Below are 18,732 nucleotides of genomic sequence, written 5' to 3'. Positions count from 1 at the left end.
TCCACTGACACGGTTGAGAATCCACAACCCGCGCGCATCGACTTTCAGCGCCTAACGCCAATTATTCTCTTAGTCTTGCTTCGATGCATAATTATTGTATCCAATTATTATGTCCTATTTATGTTGGCTAGGACACTTGCAGCAACGATATTGGCGAGGCGGTCGCCATCTGGCCTTTTCTAATTTGCCAAGTTACAGCACACCAACCGACCGACCGACCGACCAGAGGAGACAACGCGACAAGAAATTGACCCTTCCCACTCAGCACAACCCGTCTTGCGACAAGATCAATTCAATTCCTTCCAACAACGCCTCCGAGGCTAGGGTGGCATTGGGCGAATTCAGGAGAACCTGCAGATGGGCGGTGAAGTTCACCGTCTCTCTAGCCGCCCCGATGTCGACATCGTAATCGCGACTAACAACCACCTCGGTGTCCTTGTCCGCGGCACTATGGTAGATCAAAGCCGGAGGGGCCCCGTCGCCCGTCCCGCCGCTGCTGACACGGAACCGAGTCGCGATGGCGGCCGTGGCACCGGCGTCTTGCGCCACTAGAACGTAGCCGTCGGTTTTCGTCTTCAGTAGGGCCTGTTTGCAGGCGCCAGGGAACGACATGGAGATGCCAACATCGCAGGACGCGCTCTTGTTGTCCAGAGGGACGCCCTGGCCCCCCCTGATGGCAAAGTTGTTGAACGATACTTTGGCGCTATTGTCGGCTTGGTTGATGACGGCGCTGAAGCTGTCGGCCGGGCAGCCGTCGCCTCGGGGCGTGATGGAGACGATATGCGCCGACTCTTGCCTCTGATCGAGGACGAGAGGCCCCGCAAGGGCGACGGTGGGGAGCAACAGCAAGGTAGGCTTCATCGTGGCGAGGGTGGCGAGATGTGAAGGCCGGAGGGCTGGAGGTAAAAAGGTAAAAGCAGCTACATGCCACAGGCTCTTTATATGTCTTAATGAGTCTGCATGGATTCAGCTCCTCGAATTTTTTGCATTTTCTTGAGTCACCGAATGAGCGCCTGGAAACGGCGTGCCCGCCTGGAACTCGTGTTACTGGAGCATAGCCAGTCAGTGAACATGACGTCGGTCTCGCTACCGTAGAGTGAGGCAGCACTCGAGAGACCGGGCCAGCCGGACGCACCGAAGCCTGGTGCGATGCAAAGAATACGAGGTTTCCTCTCGCTCAGGGGCTGGGGCTGACAGGCTGACAACTTTTGACCGACAAACCAGTACCGTATCAAGTTTGCTCGTCTTCGCCGAGAGGATCCATTTAGCTTCCCTGCAGCCAATGCAACAACGTTCCAAATCCGTACATATAAAGCTATTGGTACAACCGCGCTCTGATTACACCGAGGGAACCCCACCCTTGTATGCTCCTCCATTCAGCGTCCAATAATGGACCACACCGACAACGTCAACCCGCCATGGGGTGCTCTCCCTGTGGAACAATACATCATCCTGAGCAACCAACCCCTCACCCACTCCCACCAACACCTGACAATACTAACAAAAACCCGCCAGCGTAAGTGGGACCCCTCCTCCCCCCTCAGTGTCTCAGAGCAGCGGGCCCGGCTGGTGAGCGACTACATCCAAGCAGACGCGCTCCCGGCCGAGATGCTGTCGGACCCGCCGACTCGGGTGCCGACGGCGGAGGAGGTGCGCACGATCCTCGAGCCGTGGCGCGCGCCGAAGCTGCGGCGCATCGCGGAGCGGCTCCTGGCGTGCGGCGGGCGCCCGGCCGACTTCCTGTTCCTGCGCACGCACTACGCGGGCGGGGCGGCCGACGACGCCAAGCTGCGCGCGTGGCTCGACGCCGACCCGCCCGCGGGCCTCGACCTCGCGCGCGAGGACGAGTGGTGGACGGTGCTCGACGACGCGGCGCTGTTCGGCCACCTCGGCGACGACTGGATCGGCGTGTACGAGATCCTACCCGAGCTCGCGGCGCCGACACCCGAGCGGGCGTTTACCGAGGACATGGTGCAAAGCGCGAGGGAGATCGTGGACCTGTCTCACGATCCCGACGACGTATACGACGAGGACTACGAGGAGGCGATTCAGAAAGAGGCGTGGGGGTACAGTACGTTCCGTGGCTCATTGTGATTGATGAGGAGGCCTTTGAGACGGGTGACCTCGGGTTTGTGTACCGTGATAAGAAAGGGAACGTAGTCCGAGAGGGGCCGGCGCGGTTCGAGGACCTGGACAATACACGCATGTGGGGGTTTACCAGGGGTATGTGGCGTGAGACGGTCCCCTGGGCTATGAGTGTCCCCGGCAAGAAGTATCGCAGCAAGGGGAAGATTATGCGCGAGCTGCTCCCGCGCGTTAAAGCCGGCTCCATTATGGCAGCCCATCCGACACGCAACCTTCTCATTACAACCCGCACCCAAACCGCATGCAATACCTTACATGTCCTGTACGGTACGGTACCGAATTAAACCTGCCTCAATCCTCCCCCCCCTCCCCCCTTCTCTTCCTTTACACCAACCCTACCGACCTCCTCCTCTTGCACTTCCGGCCCCCAGCCCCGCCGACGGTATCGACGTCGTTCAAGAAGCTCGTCCCGTTCCTCTCCCCAAGCGCATCCCTCCCCACCAGGAAGCTCTCGGGCGGGCCCAAGTAACTGGGCCTCACACCGCCCAAGTTCACGACGATCTTCTGCACCACCACGCCGGGCATGAGCGCCCACACCCGCAGCGTGTACGCCCCCTCGGCCCTGACTTCGAAGCTGGTCTTGGTGTACTCGCCGCTGTGGCCCCACACGGCATCCGCCACGGCGCCGTCCCAGCCCGCGGGCATGCCCGACCCGACGGTGGGTCCCACCGGCCGGACCGACTTGACCACGTCGGGTCCGCCGGCGGGCGCGAGCGAGACGGCGTACTCGACCGGGTCGTGCTCGTCGAGGTAGTTGAGGACGGGGGAGATGTAGAGGGTGACGTTGGCGGCCGAGTGGTTGGTGAAGAGGTAGAGGGGGTACTCGAGCGCCGGGGCCGTCTCGACCGTGAGTTTCTCCGTGTTGAGCGGGATCAGGCCGACGCCGGAGCCGGTGCGGCCGTAGCTGGCGAACTTGTGGTAGGTGACGTTGGTGTTGAGGTCCGAGGATTGGGCGGGCGCCAGGATGGATTGGAAGTGCGCTCCCGAGATGGCCACGTGGCCGTCGGACTCGACGAAGCCCGAGGTGAAGGTATCCGGGACGACGCGGTTGCGGACGGGGACTTGGATGCGCGGCAGATTGAAGCCGTACCTGTCCATCCCGCGGCACGGGGTGGTGACGTTGATGTTGATGGCGTCCGAGTACGGGGCTGGAGGGACCGCGGACCAGTCAATGGACACGAAGACGCGCGTGTCCGGGCCCGAGGGGCCGACCGTGCCTTCGTACTGCGAGAGTTTGACCCATGGTTGCCACGGGGACGCGGTCCACTCGCAGTCTTTGGTGCCACGCGAGAAGACATCAAAGTAGCGCGTCGCCGGGCCGTAGGGATCCATGGGCGGAACGGCGAGGGTGTTGCCGCTGTTGGGGTGGTATTTGTCGTCGCCCTGGACGGTGGCGTTGGAGCCTTCGACGCCAACGCCGACCTCGCCGGCGAGCGCGACGAAGTCGGTTTGGACATGAACCATGGGCGGGAGTGTGTTGCGCATGGGCTGTTGCCAGTAGCTGTCAAAGCCGATGTGGGTTTCTAGAGCCTGATCAGTCGACTGGCCGTTCGCATGGGGAACGGAAATGCTTACGGTCCATGAAGTGCTCCCACTTCCCATCGAGCATAGCATCCCACGTCCGCGTGAGGTTCGCATCGGCCGCCGAATATGCCAGCACCTCCTGAATCACCCGGTTCGCCGCGTTCCGCTTCTGCCCGGCGTACAGCATGTTCCGCGCGCCGCCGATGTAGATCTTGTGGACGATCTCTCCGGCTAAGGCAGGCTGCAGCACGGTCTGGAAGAAGGTCGGCTGGTTCTCGGCGGGGAGCTGGTTGTAGATTGCCTGAGCCTGCGCAGAAAGCTCGGCCCACTGCTGCAGGACGGCATCGGCCTCGTTGTAGTTGATCACCGAGTAGACGTGCGGCTCAATTAGCTCATACTTGCGCCGCGCTGCATACATGCCGTACTTCATCATGATCTCGGCAATGTGTGCCGCATGGGTAGGTCCAAACTCGCGGGTCGCGTAGGCTCGCGCCCAGTCAGCGGTGCTGTCGACTCCCCAGCGCTCCGCGTCGTAGGCGATGTCAAAGAAGTGGTTGATGGGAATCTCGAGCGCCTTCATATCACCGACGTTGACGATCCAGATCCTGTCAGCGCCGCGCGCGTACGCCATGTGCATCTGCTCGGCCGTCTTGGACAGTTGGATCGTGTTGATCCACTTGTAGCTGCGCGGACCGCCGACATAGTCAAAGTGGTAATAGACGCCTGCGCCGCCGGCGCGGTCTTTCTCGCTCACCAGCGGCAGTCTGCGGACGTTGCCCCAGTTGTCGTCGGCCCAGAGCAGAGTTACGTCGTCGGGGACCTGCAGTCCGGCGAAGAGGTAGGTCATGACTTCTTTGTACAGACACCACGTCTGCGGCACGGTCGTGATGTCGTCCACCTCGAGACCCTCGGCCATGATGTCCCGTTGATTCTTGACGAGCGTGGTCAGCATCTCGACGATGTGCTCAACGCCGAGGCCCTCGATAGCCGTGTCACCGGTTCCGCGCATGCCCACCGTCCACAGGCTGTTGCGCGCATACGGCTTTGCGCGCTGGACGCCGTACCGGAAGTATTCGTCGATGGTCTTGTTGTTGAGGTTGTACGCCCAGGGGCCCTCGTAGAACTCGCCAAACTCGTTTTGCGCGCGCATCAACGGCTCCGTGTGCGAAGTACCGAGGACGATCTCGAAAGCGTCCGCATAAGGCTGGTTGCCCGGGTCGTCGACCTCGAACATGGTCGCCCAGAGGGCGGGCCACAGGTAGTTGGCGCGCAGCCGAAGGAGGACCTCAAAGATAAGGCCGTAAAATGCCGTGCCATAGCCGGGGCCATAGGGTGTATCTTCCCAATGCGACGCCACCCAATTGGTCAGCGCCGGCTGCTCGTCGTTGAGGAAGAAACCTCGGTACTTGACAGAAGGCGGGCCCTGGACCTTCTTGGTGGTCGTGACGAAGAGGTTCTTGCTCTTCTTGGGAGGTGTGTCAGCCCAAAAGTACCAAGGGCTGACGCCGATTTGCTCGCTGATGTCGTAGATGCCATAGATGGTTCCGCGAGGATCGCTTCCAGCAATGACCAGCGCCTTGGAGCAGCCCGGCACCGGGTTCTCGACCACCTGGCTCGTGAAAGACTCCCACTTGCCCTCAACCTCGGAAACGTCGATGGCTTCGGAGGAAATAAGGTCGTCAATGACAGTTGAGTGTCCAATAGTACCGGCAATAATAACAATGTCTGATGGGGACGGATCCGAGTAAGCAGGGCCGGTAAAATTAGCAGTCCCAGTCGTGCTAAACTGCAGGGTGTTAGCATGCTGTCCAGGGAAGCTGAGCCGGCGCGCCTACATGAGTGTTGTTCATGTTATTGACCGGGTTGTACTGGTAGACCGCCGGCTCGGCGTTAGCCTCGCCATTGCTGAGGGTGTAGTTCGTGCCCGTGACCCGGCCAAAGTCGAGCGCGAGATCACCAGCAGCACGAATGACACCCCAGTAGTCATTGCTCGAGACCAGAATCTGGCCGGCGGACACAGGGCCACCGGCAATCTGCAGAGCCGCGGCTGTGCCATTCGGAGAGATGATGCGCTCCTGACCTAGAGCGGCCGCCACGGAACTGAAGGCGAGCCACAAGGCCCCCTTCACACCTGCGGTGAGCATCTTGTGGGAAGTCGCGCAACCCTAGCAGCGAACAATCCAACCTCGTGTAGCTGCTCACAGTCACCTGTCCCAGGACTGAACGAGAGAACGGTGCGGTGAGGGAAGGATGTGCGCCGGGTGAAGCACACCGGGTACGCTATAATATATCCAGCTCTCTGGATATGCAAGGGACGGTGCTCCACTTACAGGCGACCTGCCATTAAAGAGGAGACATTGACCAGTCGTGATGGGTAAATAAATTAACCATGAACGATTCCATCACTGCCATGTCGTATCGGGCCCTCCGGAGGGTGCACCGCCATGCCGTCTCCAACCCGTCAGTTAGTCAGTTGGAGGGGATCCCCAATAGCCAAGAATTGGAGTAACGAGCCCCAAGGCGGATGGCGGCCGGGCTCACGGGTAAAAAGGACGCCGCGCGAAGATATGATTGGGGCTGCTTGACGGATGCCCTGCCCTTAGCCAGGCCTTGATTGTCGGAAACCGTAATCTTGGCGGAGAAATCGGGCCCGACTTTCCTGTGTTGAGCTGATCACGCTCGCCAGGCCCTTCTCGAAGGCCGTCCCCGCCGCCCGGTGTTAAGGGTAAGGGGCAGGGTATCTTCTGGTTCCTGGTGGGACGGGATGCGGAGCCGTAGTCTTCAGCTCGCCTGCCTGTCAATCTCTCTCTCTCGTCCATTGGCAGGTTGCTCCATCACACCCAGGACCACGACCGCGTTGATATTAATTGACATTGAGCAGCGCGCAGGAACGAGATTAAACAGCGGATATAGCCACGAGCTCGAATTGGAGAAGCGACGGCAGGCCCCAAGCTGGTAACGATGCGGGGGAAGCGGAGCGAGGTGCGATTGCAGAGCGACATTGGGAGTTTAGCCGGGGGAAGAGATCCACATCATCATCGCGTCACGGCCCGTCGTGCTTAACAACCATCCCGCCGGCGCCACTCACTTCGTTCCCCGACACACAGCACATTGCCATTAAACTTAGCTATATATAGTAAAATGGGTTGGGGTACCAGACTACGAGAGTGGTGCAGAAACACGCACATCTACACCCACACAGCCATAAATACGGCGGAGGACAAAGACAACCAACGCCAGACGGAGAAGGCCAAAGGAAGAGTGGTGGATAACAGAACCGCCCGACAAGTGCTGTTGACTCTGAAAACTTAAGTAAGATAACGCTACTCTGGATGGGTACAGTATCTACATGTAACGACCGGAGGGATGAACCTGCTGTTCAGCCTGCCAACTAGTGGCAGCTTCCGTCTACTCCGCCGATTTCGTTCCTTCATCAAGTTAAACGCGTTGCGGCACTCGGGCTGAGAAGAACACCAAGGTAGGTAGGCAGAGAGATTAACACATGTCATGATAACAAACAAGACCTCAGAGATACCACGTGCAGTTACGCACGTGTATGGACCAAAACTAAGGCATTCGAATACCCCACCTCTGAGTAAATATATTAAGTGAGTGGTAACGTCTAACGGCTAGGGTTCCTGAACGCCAACAATAAGTGGTTCTTCTGATTTTTGATGACCCCAAAAAGTGCCGGCTCGTGATGATGCTGGGAAATGTGCGTAATACAGGGGCCATACCTGTCTGCACAGCAACATTCTAGCCGTTACTACTCCCCTGCGCTCCACCCCCATCAACAACGGCTGCACTCGACAATTCTAACCGAGATCCCCTAACCGTACCTTGGCATTCTGTCCCGTTCAGCTTGGCGAATTTTCTAGGCGGCATATCCTTTGATGAGACGAATCTGGGCGCCTGAACTCCGGTATGGCCACCTTCTAAGCTCCATGCTGAGGCCGGCACCCATCATATAAGAGCTGAGGTACTTGTATACACCCTTCAGCATTATTGATGCTCACTACGTTCCATGCCATGGTTGTATCTGCAGATAACAACAACAACAACAGCGCGATTTCCACATTCCGGCAAAGAAATAAGTCAGCCCGCACTAACCCCTAACGCACCGTTAAAATCAGTTTGAGCGATTGCAATGAAGTCCGGGGTCGGACCCTGCTTCGTATAACCACCTCGATCACATAATCAAAACTTTTACGAGCCTTCGTGAACAACTTGTTGAGACCTTGTAGGCAGCTCAAGATGGAAAGGCGCCGCCGCTGCAGGGGAATTCGTCTGCGACAGCAACTCAAGTCAGACTCAGCACTTCCTTCGTGTCGGACTCTCTTCCGCCAGTTCCGATTGGTTTTCTATCCAAGTTTGTCAGCTACTCGGCCCATCAAGTTTAATCAACGGCCAGGGTAACTAATGGGCGGCATCACACCTCAAATCAGACAGCCAGCAAATCCATGAAGCGATGAAAAGCAGTGGTATGAGTGGTTTGTATTTGCCGCCTGGCCACAACGGCAGAACACTCCTCATACTACAAAGCAGTAGACTAACTGATTACAAGCGAGTGTAAGAATCGAACCGCCACCTCCGCATGTCTCCGTCCTCCCTTCCTTCTCCATCTCCACTCTTCTCTTTCCCCTTTTTGCTCCGTAACGGCACTCCGAGAACAAGATGTAATGGATAAACTGCCTAAGAGCACCCGGAAGCGCGGTTAGACAGGCACTGAGTGGTACAAGTAGTACCAATGATGGTGTTGCGGGACACGCCTGAGACTGCGCTGCCGGTGCTGCAAGTGTTGAGAGTGCTCTGAGCCGCATCGGCCAGGTGGGCCTGAATGGCGCCGCTGACGGGGTTGGCCCAGCTGATGCAGCACTGGCCGCCCGAGTTGGAGAAGCAGATGGAGCGGGGGGACGAGGGGAGGCCGCTGCCGTTGTTTCGAACGTTGTTGATCAGCTGCTGGCAGGTTCCCGGGTTGGCCGTGTTGCTGCTAAAGCACTGGATACTGTTCGATCCGCACTGGCGTCGATCGAGATGCTCGACCGCCTCTCTCTTTTCCGGTGTGGCGTCACCATAACTGGACGTGTCCGATGTCAGTTTCGCAAAGACACATCAAGGCGATAAGACGACACTAACACGGTGAGAACGCCGTTGTCCATCTCGCTCTGCTGGAGGATAACCAGGCCATCCGGAACGTCAGGGGCGGGGAGGGCGGCGGCCAGAGTGGCAAGGCAGAAAGCCGAGACCAAAGTTTGCTTGATGAACATCATGATGGAAGAATGAGTTCTGAGTTCTTGGTAGTGAGAAAGTGAAGATTGTGGCAAGATGAATTGATGCGAGTTGATCGGTCTCGTTCCATCTTCAACGGCGGATAGGGGCTCTTTATACTCATTTCTCGATCATCTCTCCGGACTTTCGCCCGGGAACTTCTAACTGACAACTCCGAGCCTGGCCTCTAGCATGGCTAGGACCGTATCATGAAACCCTGTCTGCTTTGCCAACGTGTCCATGGGAACGTCAGAGGTATCCGCTCGCCGGTGAAGCCGCTGGCCTTCTTCCGGCAGGTCCTGACATGGCTCCTCTTGAACGCGCCAGTCTTCACGAGTCATGACACCACGGAGGAGCACCAGGCAGCACCACGTTGCACCTCAACGTACAGTGAGTGCCGGTTTGGGTGCCACGAGAAAAATAAAAACCAAGCATACGTACGTGTATAGTGACATCCGGATATGCATTGCACTTACTCATCATTACTGATCTTCGATCACTCTCTACAACTATCACGTTCCTATTTTTTTCTACGAAAAAGATCGTCCTTATACGTATTAATTTAATCTATTAGCAAAGCTAGAAATGAATTCTAAGAACCCATATATCCGACCTTCTGATTTGTTTCATCATCCAGCAACAGATTAACTGCCCAAGTGCCCAAACCAGAACTACCATCTATGTGCGTAGGTGGTTAAGATCATGGATGTAAGCAGCTGGCTTATATGAGGTAAATACAAACGACGGCCGGATACAGGTGTATAAGTGGATACGTACGTATTGAGGGTCAGATGAAAGGATGAGCAACTAATTTGAAATCACGGTGACCGCTTTACTTCTCCCGAGCAGACTCGGAGGGAAGTGACTACATTACTTTGTCCGAGTGGAGTCGGAGGTAAGGTGAGCCGCACCGCTTCCGCTAGATCTACCACAGTAATAAGCACAAGAACACGCTAAATGTGTCAAGTCCCCCCCAGAAATGCAACCCTACAGAAACTCCACCGAAGGCAACACGTTACCCAGCAATGACAACTGAGACATTTACGAGCTAGTTCGACACCTCCGGATATCACGCATCTTGAATTTTGCTTACAACCCTGTCGAACTATCCCTCATCGCTTTTAGTCAACTGACTTCTATTCTAAACGAGCGCATGTAGTCCGCGTTCTGCGCAGTGTAATGGTCACACCGTCCTATACGGCCCCACCTCCAACGCCCATCCTGGAAGACGATGTAATGTCATTATTCACGCCGCTTATCACGGAACCTACCTGTCTTTCTATTCTTCTTAAGTAGAGGGTTGGAAGCTCGCATGCTATACTTGTAGGTGTACAACGCGGCTGCGAGGGCGTATGGTGATGATCTTCTCAAGAAGCAGTCCGTTGAGCTCGCGGTGCCCAAGCTTCAGCATGTTGCTGAATAAGCACCAAATATACGTGGAGATTGAACAAACCCACGCTAATGTAATTAAAAAGGAAGGGTTACTCGAAGTTGTTCGGAGCAGGGTGTCGGTTGCACAGGATGCATTCGGGCCAGTTCGTGACGGCACCTCGTACGCAGCCCCTACAACCAACCCCACAGTCCCACATTGGTATGTGGGCAGATGTGCTGACACATTGATTCCTTGGAAGTTCATGCGTCTCGGTATTCTTGGTCACTTAGCGAGCCGAAAAATAAGAGCCGAAGATAAAACAAAGTTGGAGAAAGGATCATCCTAGACCCTAGACCCAACTCTCTGGCACATGTCACTAGTGTAACATCCCCGGAATGGATTTGGGGATATTATGGTGGATTTAGTTTGACACCTAATCCCTCTCTTTAGCCACGATACTTAGCCTTGGACCCATTGTTTGAGTCTAAGGCCAGGATAACGAGACGACCCGGGAGAAGCATCAGATGGGACTCGATGTGTCTTTGTACGTCGGTGCCAAAGGTCCCTCAGCGGGGGGATGGTATGTTCTTCGTTTCTTCACCAGCCATAACTCCTGTCACCCACTCGCCCGATACGACAGCCGAGTAGTGGACTTGGCCCGTTACCGGCATCGCGGTCAACTGCGTGTTGGAGAGCGGTATTGAAGCGGTAGGGTGAAACTCTCGCCCTCCTCAATACTGAGCAGCACGGCGCCGGAGAGACGGGTGACACACAAGCAAACCTCCAACTCGCCAAAGCACCGGCGGCACCGCCAATGACCCGCTCAAGATGCCCGATGCCACCTTCCGCAGCATAACTTTGAAGACATCCTCCGTTGCGGGTGCCGGTGAATCAGCCAGATTGCAACTGCGGCACCAGCAACTTCTCACCTTGAGTGTGGCAATTCCACTGTCAACCTTCCCTGGAAAGCCTTGGACTCGCCTCGCTCCCGCTAATGCTGCAATTGAAGGCTGCGCATCTCTTGGACCAGGGAAAAGAAGGGAGGGCATTCCCATCTCCTCGAAGTTTTTGGAACAAGTCGTCTAAGTACTCTCCGATCCTACAGTTCGAGTTTGAATTGTGAAGAAGTCGCAGGCTTCTGCAAAACAGTTGCTTGTCCAGGTTCGTATATGACCTCGACGACCAATTTGTTAAAGTCCCGCCGGCAGCTCAAAAGTTGTTTTGCCTTCGAGCGCTTGGCTACTACTGTATCCATCTCTAACTCTCGCGAGTTCGCGTCGCAGGAATGCGGATATATCGTGTTCGACAACCGGCTCCGGTATCCGATGCTGAGTCATGTCCTGATATCTTCCGGATTTCGGCGAAGCCGTATCGAATGGGCAGCTTGGATCTGCTGGTAATAGAGAACCTCAGGGAACAGGAAGTTACTTCCTTGGCTTTGGGCAGGATACGGATAACAGTTATAGCGTCCTCTTCCCGGTCGCACTCGTCGAGAGCGTCAATCACCGCTGAAACTAGTAAGGGGATATGGGGATCCGTCCTTGCTCTCGAACGGCCATTTCAAGGCCTGCAGCCCCAGGGATCTCATCGCCTTGTGGTTTTTGATGATCCCAAGAAGTGCCGGCTGGTGATGATGTTGGGAAATGTGCACAACGCAAGGGCCATACCCTCTATGCGCTGTTATGACCGGCATCAGGCTCCCCGCGTACAGATTATGACGCGTGAGGAAAGAAAGAGAGAAAAAAAAAAAAAAAATTCAATCCCGGTGCCAACTGAATCCAACTGAATCCTTCAATACCGTACAACGGCTCGTTGGGGTCACGGTCTGTTCCTTGCTTTCTGCGGCCAGCCCCACTTACGGTGACTTACCGCCTATAATCGTTTCTTAATTAGACAACTATTGTGCAGAAGAGTGCCTGAGTTTCGTCTATTCGGTTCACCCTCCAAACGCCAAGTTTTTCTGCACCACCTCGCCACGGCCGCCACAATCCTTCCTCCAATCGGCTGGCCTTCAGGCTTCGCAGTAATATTCTTAGCGTCGGCGCAGCGATTTATGCATTCTTGTAGGCAGGTTTGTACCTCCCCCAAGATCGGAACGAGCCCCCGTTGGCACCATGTGCTATCCCCATCCCATTCAGTTTATAGGCCCCGTCATCGAGATGCGATGGAAGCGCTCGAGGTTTCCCGTGTATATGAAGTAGGTGGGAGTAGACAAGGTACCTTATTCCACCCAGCGTCTGTTGCTGATAACAGATTCTCCAGAGCCAAGTTCCCTACACCCATCTACACCATCCGCGTACCGGGCAAGCGCTTCTACTTTGTCAACTCCATACCTCTCATCACTACTGTCCAACGGCATTCCCGAATCCTTTCGTTTGACCCTCCTATTGTCCAGGGCGTTCGAAGCATACTGGGCGTGAGCCAGACCACCGTCGATATCATGAATCGAGATGTGGCTGCCGGCGGCGAAGACAGTTTTCTATTTCGGCTCAACAAAGCCGTTCACTCGTCTCTGAGTGCCGGCCGAGCCCTGGGCGTCTTGAGCGAGAATGCTGTCCGATTGCTCGAGTATTCCCTTTCCGAGCTTGCAGCAAAGGGCCCAACCGTTGTCAAAATGTATGACTGGGTCCGCAGGACGGTCATGGTTGCCACTACCGATAGTGTGTTTGGTCCTCGCAATCCGTTCCACGACGAAAAAAAACATCGCGGCTTGGATGTAAGCATAATACCTTCTGGTTCTGCCTCTGACAGCCCGGTTTCCTAACAAACGCGCTGTAGCCAATTCGAGACGAACGGTATGCCGTTGTTGGCACTAGATGTGCTCCCCGAGTGGGCTATCAAAGTGGGTGTTTGGGCACGGGAGATGTTGGTCGAGTCTTCGGATCGCTATCTCGCTAACGAGGGTCAAGCCGACGCGTCCGAGTTTGTCCGGCGCCGCATCAGCTTCTATCTTCAGGAAGGCGTGCCGATCAAGGACATTAGCCGACTTGCCGTCGCCGATAATATCGCTTTCAGCTCCAACATGATACCCACTCAGTTCTGGCTTCTCTATCACATTTTCTCGGATCCGACCGTCCTCGCGGATTGCCGTGCCGAGGTAGAAAAGGCCGTACGTTGAAATGAGGACCAGTCCAATATCATCAACTTCGAACACATCAAGGAGTCATGCCCGATTCTACACTCTACACTCCGCAAGGTCTTCCGATTCCACGGCTTCGGACTTGTCCCCCGTGTGGCTCTAGATGATCACATGCTTGATGGCAAATACCTGATCAGAAAAGGAGCTACGGTTTTTACGCTAACAGGGTTCAGCACCAGGACCCCAACAACTGGGGCGATAATCACTCTGTTGTCAGGTACAAGCGCTTTATCCAGGAACCCGGAAGTAAGCGTCACTACCACCCGGCTGCTGTCCGCCGATTCGGCTATGGAGCGCATCTCTGCCCCGGCAGGCATTTTGCAACCGCACAGCTCTTGCTTTTCTACGCTAGTGATTCTGCGGTTCGATGTTCTGCCCGTGTGCGTAAAATGGCCTAGGATGACGGTAGAGAACTCGTCCCAGATCGCTGCCGTAGACCAGCTTGACCATGATGTTGAAATCGAGTTTAAGCCGTGCCAAAACGTCAGCCAGGCAGGATGGGCTGCCGAGTTTTCAGCATAGCGTAGCATATAGCAAGGCATACCACCGAATGGAATGCATATCCAGCTCGGCTAGAACGTAGTGTCGCGTTCCCGGCCATGAACGGCCGATGAATCTATTTCATCAACGCGTGGAGCCGGGCATGGCCTCTACGGGTTGGCGGGTGTTTAATCTCAGGAGCTACCTGTAGTGTAGATGGTATTCTCTAAATACGTGCAATCGGCTCTTGTACAGAAAGTCAACAACTCTCCGTTATCTTCTTGTCACTCGGTGCAGCCAGAGAGTATCAAATACGGAAAAGGGGTTTGCATTGTGCTGCTGGCCGAGAGAATCACGAACATCGTAAATAGTTAAGTCATCGGCTAAGACGGCACGTACCGTACATGTTGACAGTACCTGCGACAGATCGGAGATTAAGCTATATCGAGGCCCTACGTCACCGGCAGATGCGATGTGCGACGAAGCAACGTGGTACTCGACAACGACGACCAGGCTAGCATGAACCATTGGGGCCTCGTGATACCCAGGCGGGTGTGTCTTCACTCCTCAATTCTCATTTGGCCATTTTTGTCTTCCCCCTTGTTTTGATACGTATATAGGTATAGATGTGTATATCTGTACTATTCCACTATTCTAAAGACTTTGATCTAACTAGCCACTTCAGTAGCAATAGGATTATAGAGCGTCTAAAGTACTTTGAGAACGTCTACAATGATCTTCATATCAAGAAAGATGCTAATGAAATATGAAGATAGGAATATACACAATGTAGGAGCAGAGTGTTCGTTAGGGGTTGGATAGTAGTCTTATTGAACTCTACCTTCCTCCTAAGCTCTATCTTCCACCCTCCTTTTTATTTCCTATAATTACAACGCCTGGGCCTCCCTACCCCACTTGCTGTTTTGTCGTCTTCCTTAGTTATACGCTCCTTTTATACTTATCTGATCCGGTATCTACCCTATTTCAGCTTGGCGTTGTTATTGCTTTTCGAACCTCGCCTGCTCTGTGGCCCGGGGGCTTCCAGCCTGCCTTAATACCGACCCTATCTGGCCGATCCTTATTAGAGCCTCCCTCCTTCTAGGCTCCTGCCCTTAGGAGCCATCCGGCCCATATACCCTTCTGTAAGTGGTGCTGCCTATAATCTCAACCTCCTGGTCTTGACCTAACTCGAAGAAAGTGGTTGATTGACGGAAGTTCTCCTAGTAAGGGACTAGGCCCACTTATCTTCTCTCAGGATCTTCAGCTATATATCCAAATATCTTTAGTGTGTCTTTAAGAAATAACCTTTGCACACCCTAAGTACAGTTTTCGGCGAGACTGCGTCGCAGCCGTTGGAAATCGCTTCAACTCTAGCCGAGTGGGCCCAGGATTAGTCTCATATAACGATAGCCAAAATGAGTACCCTTTCGAAAATACGCAGTGCTGCCTTGCCTCTTGCATGTTGCATGCTGCCATTCCTCCCAATTACTGGGGAATTAAGCAGGCAGTCCTCTGTCTCGTATTCCCGCCATACGGGCCACCCAATCTCCAACTAGCTGTTGTGTGGGACATTCCGGCGGATTCATACAGCGCCGCCCAGGAGCTGCTGTTCGCCATATTTGGGACACACGGCCCGTCGAAGGGGCCTTTTGGGCTGTTGCTGCAGGACACTGGGGGGTTCTTTGTCAGCGTTAGCTTGGTCACGGGATACAGGACGGAGACGAGATTGCGGCGCTGGGGAAGCGATGAGCGGTTTGATGAGTTGCTGGAGTTACCGGATGAAGTAGGGATAGCCCTAGAGAGAGGAAGGGTGGCAGGAATCTAGCGTTGGAGGGGTGGACTAGGAGAGTATTGGGATCCACGCCGAGGATGATTGAAATTCGAAGCATATTTGTTTCTGATCTTCGACCAGGACTCTGTGGTTCACACAGCCTGGGCATGGCGCATATCAATACCTGTTGCGCCTGGCAGATGTTGCCCCCGCCCCCCGTCCGGTTGTACCAACCTCACGCGCTTTGGATTAGGCATTTAGGAGGGCATTACATGGCCGGATAAGTGATTGAAAGAAGGCTAGATCAAGCGGGCGGTGCTCGGAATGCCTAGAGTCTGGAGAATGAAAGATGGAATTAAACTGTTTTGCGAGGGAAAGGTTCATGCCACAGTTAGGCCCAAAAATAGGATCATCGAGAACCATGAATACCTGCTCCCCCACTTAAGGAATCCGCTCGTAGAGTCCGAATATTGGTCACTTCTACTGTTGGATGATCAGGCTTTACGACACCTTGGAGCTTCTGAAGGGGATTTTCTATCACAGATCTCCCAGGTGGTAATAAATGGTTTAGGACTCTGGTGGGTCTGTCATCTCGAGCTGTGATGGCTCGACAAATTTTTCTTGAAAGGCAACTCAAGCTACGTAGGCCCCGCAGGACCTCGAAACAACTGCACAAAGTCATCTCGATCGCAACTCGGAACCCATGGCTTGGGGGTATCTCGGGCTCTTCCCTTTCGGTTCTGGTCTAGGTCATAAGGGCACTTGGAGACCTTGACAGTTACCGGTAAATGCGCTGCGTGATATCGCTCGCTAAGTACATACAATTATTTAGATGGTTTGGGAATTAGGGAATCCGGTCCTTAGATCGCAATAAAAGATACTGCTCTCTCAACGTGGCCCCTGATCTGCTCGGCAGGGTCACGGTTGGTTTGAGAGGCTGGCGGTTTCCATGGCCCGCCCACTCTCTTCCACTCCACGACGAGCGTGTGTATTATCGCCAGGCAAGACATGGCCACGATTGTGTACATAAAATTCCGCAGGGCAGCATTCAGCATCCCAACAACCGTTGGAAACTCGCCAGGGGACAAGACTTCGGTCAACCTCGCCAACCCAGCTGTCTTGACGATGGCCATGTCATCCGGATGGAGGTTGTTCCTGAGATGGTTGGCAAAGACCGCCTGCCCGACAGCGAAGGAGATGACGCCTCCCAGGTACTTTGATAGGTGCGCGATTGGCCACCCGCGGTGAGATCGGCAGGCTCTAGAACCGTATTTACAATGAGGTGAGGGGATGGCAAACCGGCGGCCAACCCTAAGCCTAGGAGCGCTTGGTATCCGATCCATGCAGCGGAGTGCGTGTCCGCATTGAAAGTTGTAACCAGACCGGAGGCAATGGACAAAAATATTGAAGCCAGCAACATCGACGGGACGTAGTATTTGATCATCCGGACCAGACTCCCGATCAGAAGACTTCCGAAAGAAGCAGCTAGAGCCAGGGGAAGATTGTTGATACTGGACTGCAAGGCTGACAATCCTTTGACGGCCTGAAACCAAATGGGAAGCTAGTAGGCCATGGAATGGCAAACACCTCCAACAAAGAGGGCAAAGAGCAGCCCGGAGGCCATGCTTCTTTGGCGCACAATGTGGGAGGGAAGAAGGGCCTTCTGCCTCTGCCTTCATTTGCATCGCGACGAATACCACAAGGGAAGCGCAAGCGATGCAAAAGAGCCCAACAACTCTAGCGTCGGACCATGGACGAGTGGTGCTGCCCCATTGGAGAGTGAAGGTAAAAACTACAGTACAAACTAGAAAAAATAAAGTTTCCGCGAGCTTAAGACGCAAGATTTGCGTTGTTAGCGGGACAGTGGCTTTCCCCCCTGAGTGGGTGGCCGGGGGGAACATGACAACAATGAAAAGCGTGCCAGTAGCTGGCAGACTGAAGCGATCGTGAGCTGCTTGGTCTGATGTGATGGGAAGGAGGCTTACTTAATATAGTGGTACCATCTCCAAGTAACGTTCTCTGTCAAAGCCCCTCCTAGCGGAAGTGCGATGACCCAGCCGAGGCCATCTGCAAGGGCACACAATGCTCTGGCGATCACTCGTCTACGCGCCGGGATGATCGGAGAGGAAGTTGAGGCGCACCCTTGAATAACCCCTGGTGCTCCGAAACCAGTGATCGCGCGGCCGACGATGAAAAGTGTCGAGGATGGCGCGGCGCCGCATGTCGCCGAGCCAGCTCCGAAGACAATTATCGATAATAACAACATGGTCTTAACGCGGTAAAACTTAAACATGCAATCCCAGAAGACCGGTGATGCACAGCTACCGAGGAAGTAGGCAGTGGCGTACCAGCTCACGTCGTCAAGAGAGTGAAAGTCAGATGTGATCTGTGGGACAGCAAATGGGACGATGGCTTTCTCCTATAAGTGCACAATATTAGCACGTACTCGTTGCTTTTCTTGTGCTTGTATATGCTTGATTGGAGGAAGGATAGGGGAGTAAGAAAAACGAACCATGCTGATAACGAAGACGGCAAGGAAAATGGTCGTCATCGCAAGAGGCAGATGAGCCCGTCGTATTTTGTTCTCTTGTACGACGGGAGGCGAAGTTGCGTTTCCGGTTTCTACGCTAGCGGCCACATTGGGTTGTCCCTGTGCACTCGACTGTTTGCCCATGTTGTCCTTTCCGAGAAGACCTCCTTGCCTACCGGTCTCAGCAATTCTTTTGTCTCCCGGGCCTGGCTGCCATGCTGATACGATTGCATCTTGGACGATGTCAGAACTGGGATCTAACACTTCCATATTTCCACTTGTGGGGTCTGCTAAGGTATTGCTGTCTTTCTTCGGTGTGTTTTGCTGGTGTTGAGATTGTTGAGATAACCCAACCCTGGCAAAGAGTGAGCTTTGGATGTCGTTAACTAGTTGTGGAGCAGGGATCATGTGTGTGAAAGGCTCGCTTTCATAGGCTGCAACAATCATGCCGCAGAGACTGTCATCGCGGATGACCCATGCCCCGGAGGAGCCCATTGCTAGTG

The 18,732-nt window shown here is 54.6% G+C and overlaps 5 protein-coding genes across 5 annotated transcripts; 2 read left to right on the top strand and 3 right to left on the bottom strand.

The window, feature by feature from the left end:
- Nucleotides 1-261: 261 nt before the first annotated feature.
- On the bottom strand, nt 262-861 carry MFIFM68171_07964 (uncharacterized protein; the record flags this gene model as incomplete). The annotated part of the gene is made up of 1 exon (XM_071063384.1): nt 262-861. One exon carries the CDS (start codon nt 859-861, stop codon nt 262-264), a length of 600 nt encoding a protein of 199 aa, XP_070919485.1.
- Nucleotides 862-1,389: 528 nt separating this feature from the next.
- MFIFM68171_07963 (uncharacterized protein) lies at nt 1,390-2,094 on the top strand (the record flags this gene model as incomplete). Its single annotated transcript, XM_071063383.1, has 1 exon — nt 1,390-2,094. One exon carries the CDS (start codon nt 1,390-1,392, stop codon nt 2,092-2,094), a length of 705 nt encoding a protein of 234 aa, XP_070919484.1.
- Nucleotides 2,095-2,469: 375 nt separating this feature from the next.
- Nucleotides 2,470-5,813, bottom strand: MFIFM68171_07962 (Gylcosyl hydrolase 115 C-terminal domain-containing protein; the record flags this gene model as incomplete). Its single annotated transcript, XM_071063382.1, has 3 exons — nt 2,470-3,668; nt 3,721-5,455; nt 5,505-5,813. 3 exons carry the CDS (start codon nt 5,811-5,813, stop codon nt 2,470-2,472), a joined length of 3,243 nt encoding a protein of 1,080 aa, XP_070919483.1.
- Nucleotides 5,814-8,361: 2,548 nt separating this feature from the next.
- On the bottom strand, nt 8,362-8,939 carry MFIFM68171_07961 (uncharacterized protein; the record flags this gene model as incomplete). Its single annotated transcript, XM_071063381.1, has 2 exons — nt 8,362-8,746; nt 8,806-8,939. 2 exons carry the CDS (start codon nt 8,937-8,939, stop codon nt 8,362-8,364), a joined length of 519 nt encoding a protein of 172 aa, XP_070919482.1.
- A 3,484-nt stretch (nt 8,940-12,423) lies between these two features.
- On the top strand, nt 12,424-13,970 carry MFIFM68171_07960 (uncharacterized protein; the record flags this gene model as incomplete). The annotated part of the gene is made up of 6 exons (XM_071063380.1): nt 12,424-12,506; nt 12,572-13,025; nt 13,088-13,151; nt 13,219-13,418; nt 13,622-13,694; nt 13,801-13,970. 6 exons carry the CDS (start codon nt 12,424-12,426, stop codon nt 13,968-13,970), a joined length of 1,044 nt encoding a protein of 347 aa, XP_070919481.1.
- Between the last annotated feature and the right edge of the window lie 4,762 nt (nt 13,971-18,732).

Source organism: Madurella fahalii, assembly GCF_045866475.1.
Source record: "Madurella fahalii IFM 68171 DNA, scaffold_4, whole genome shotgun sequence".
In the NCBI taxonomy this organism is placed as follows: domain Eukaryota; kingdom Fungi; phylum Ascomycota; class Sordariomycetes; order Sordariales; genus Madurella; species Madurella fahalii.
Note: the sequence above shows the minus strand (reverse complement) of the source record. Positions and strands in the feature narration are given on the sequence as shown.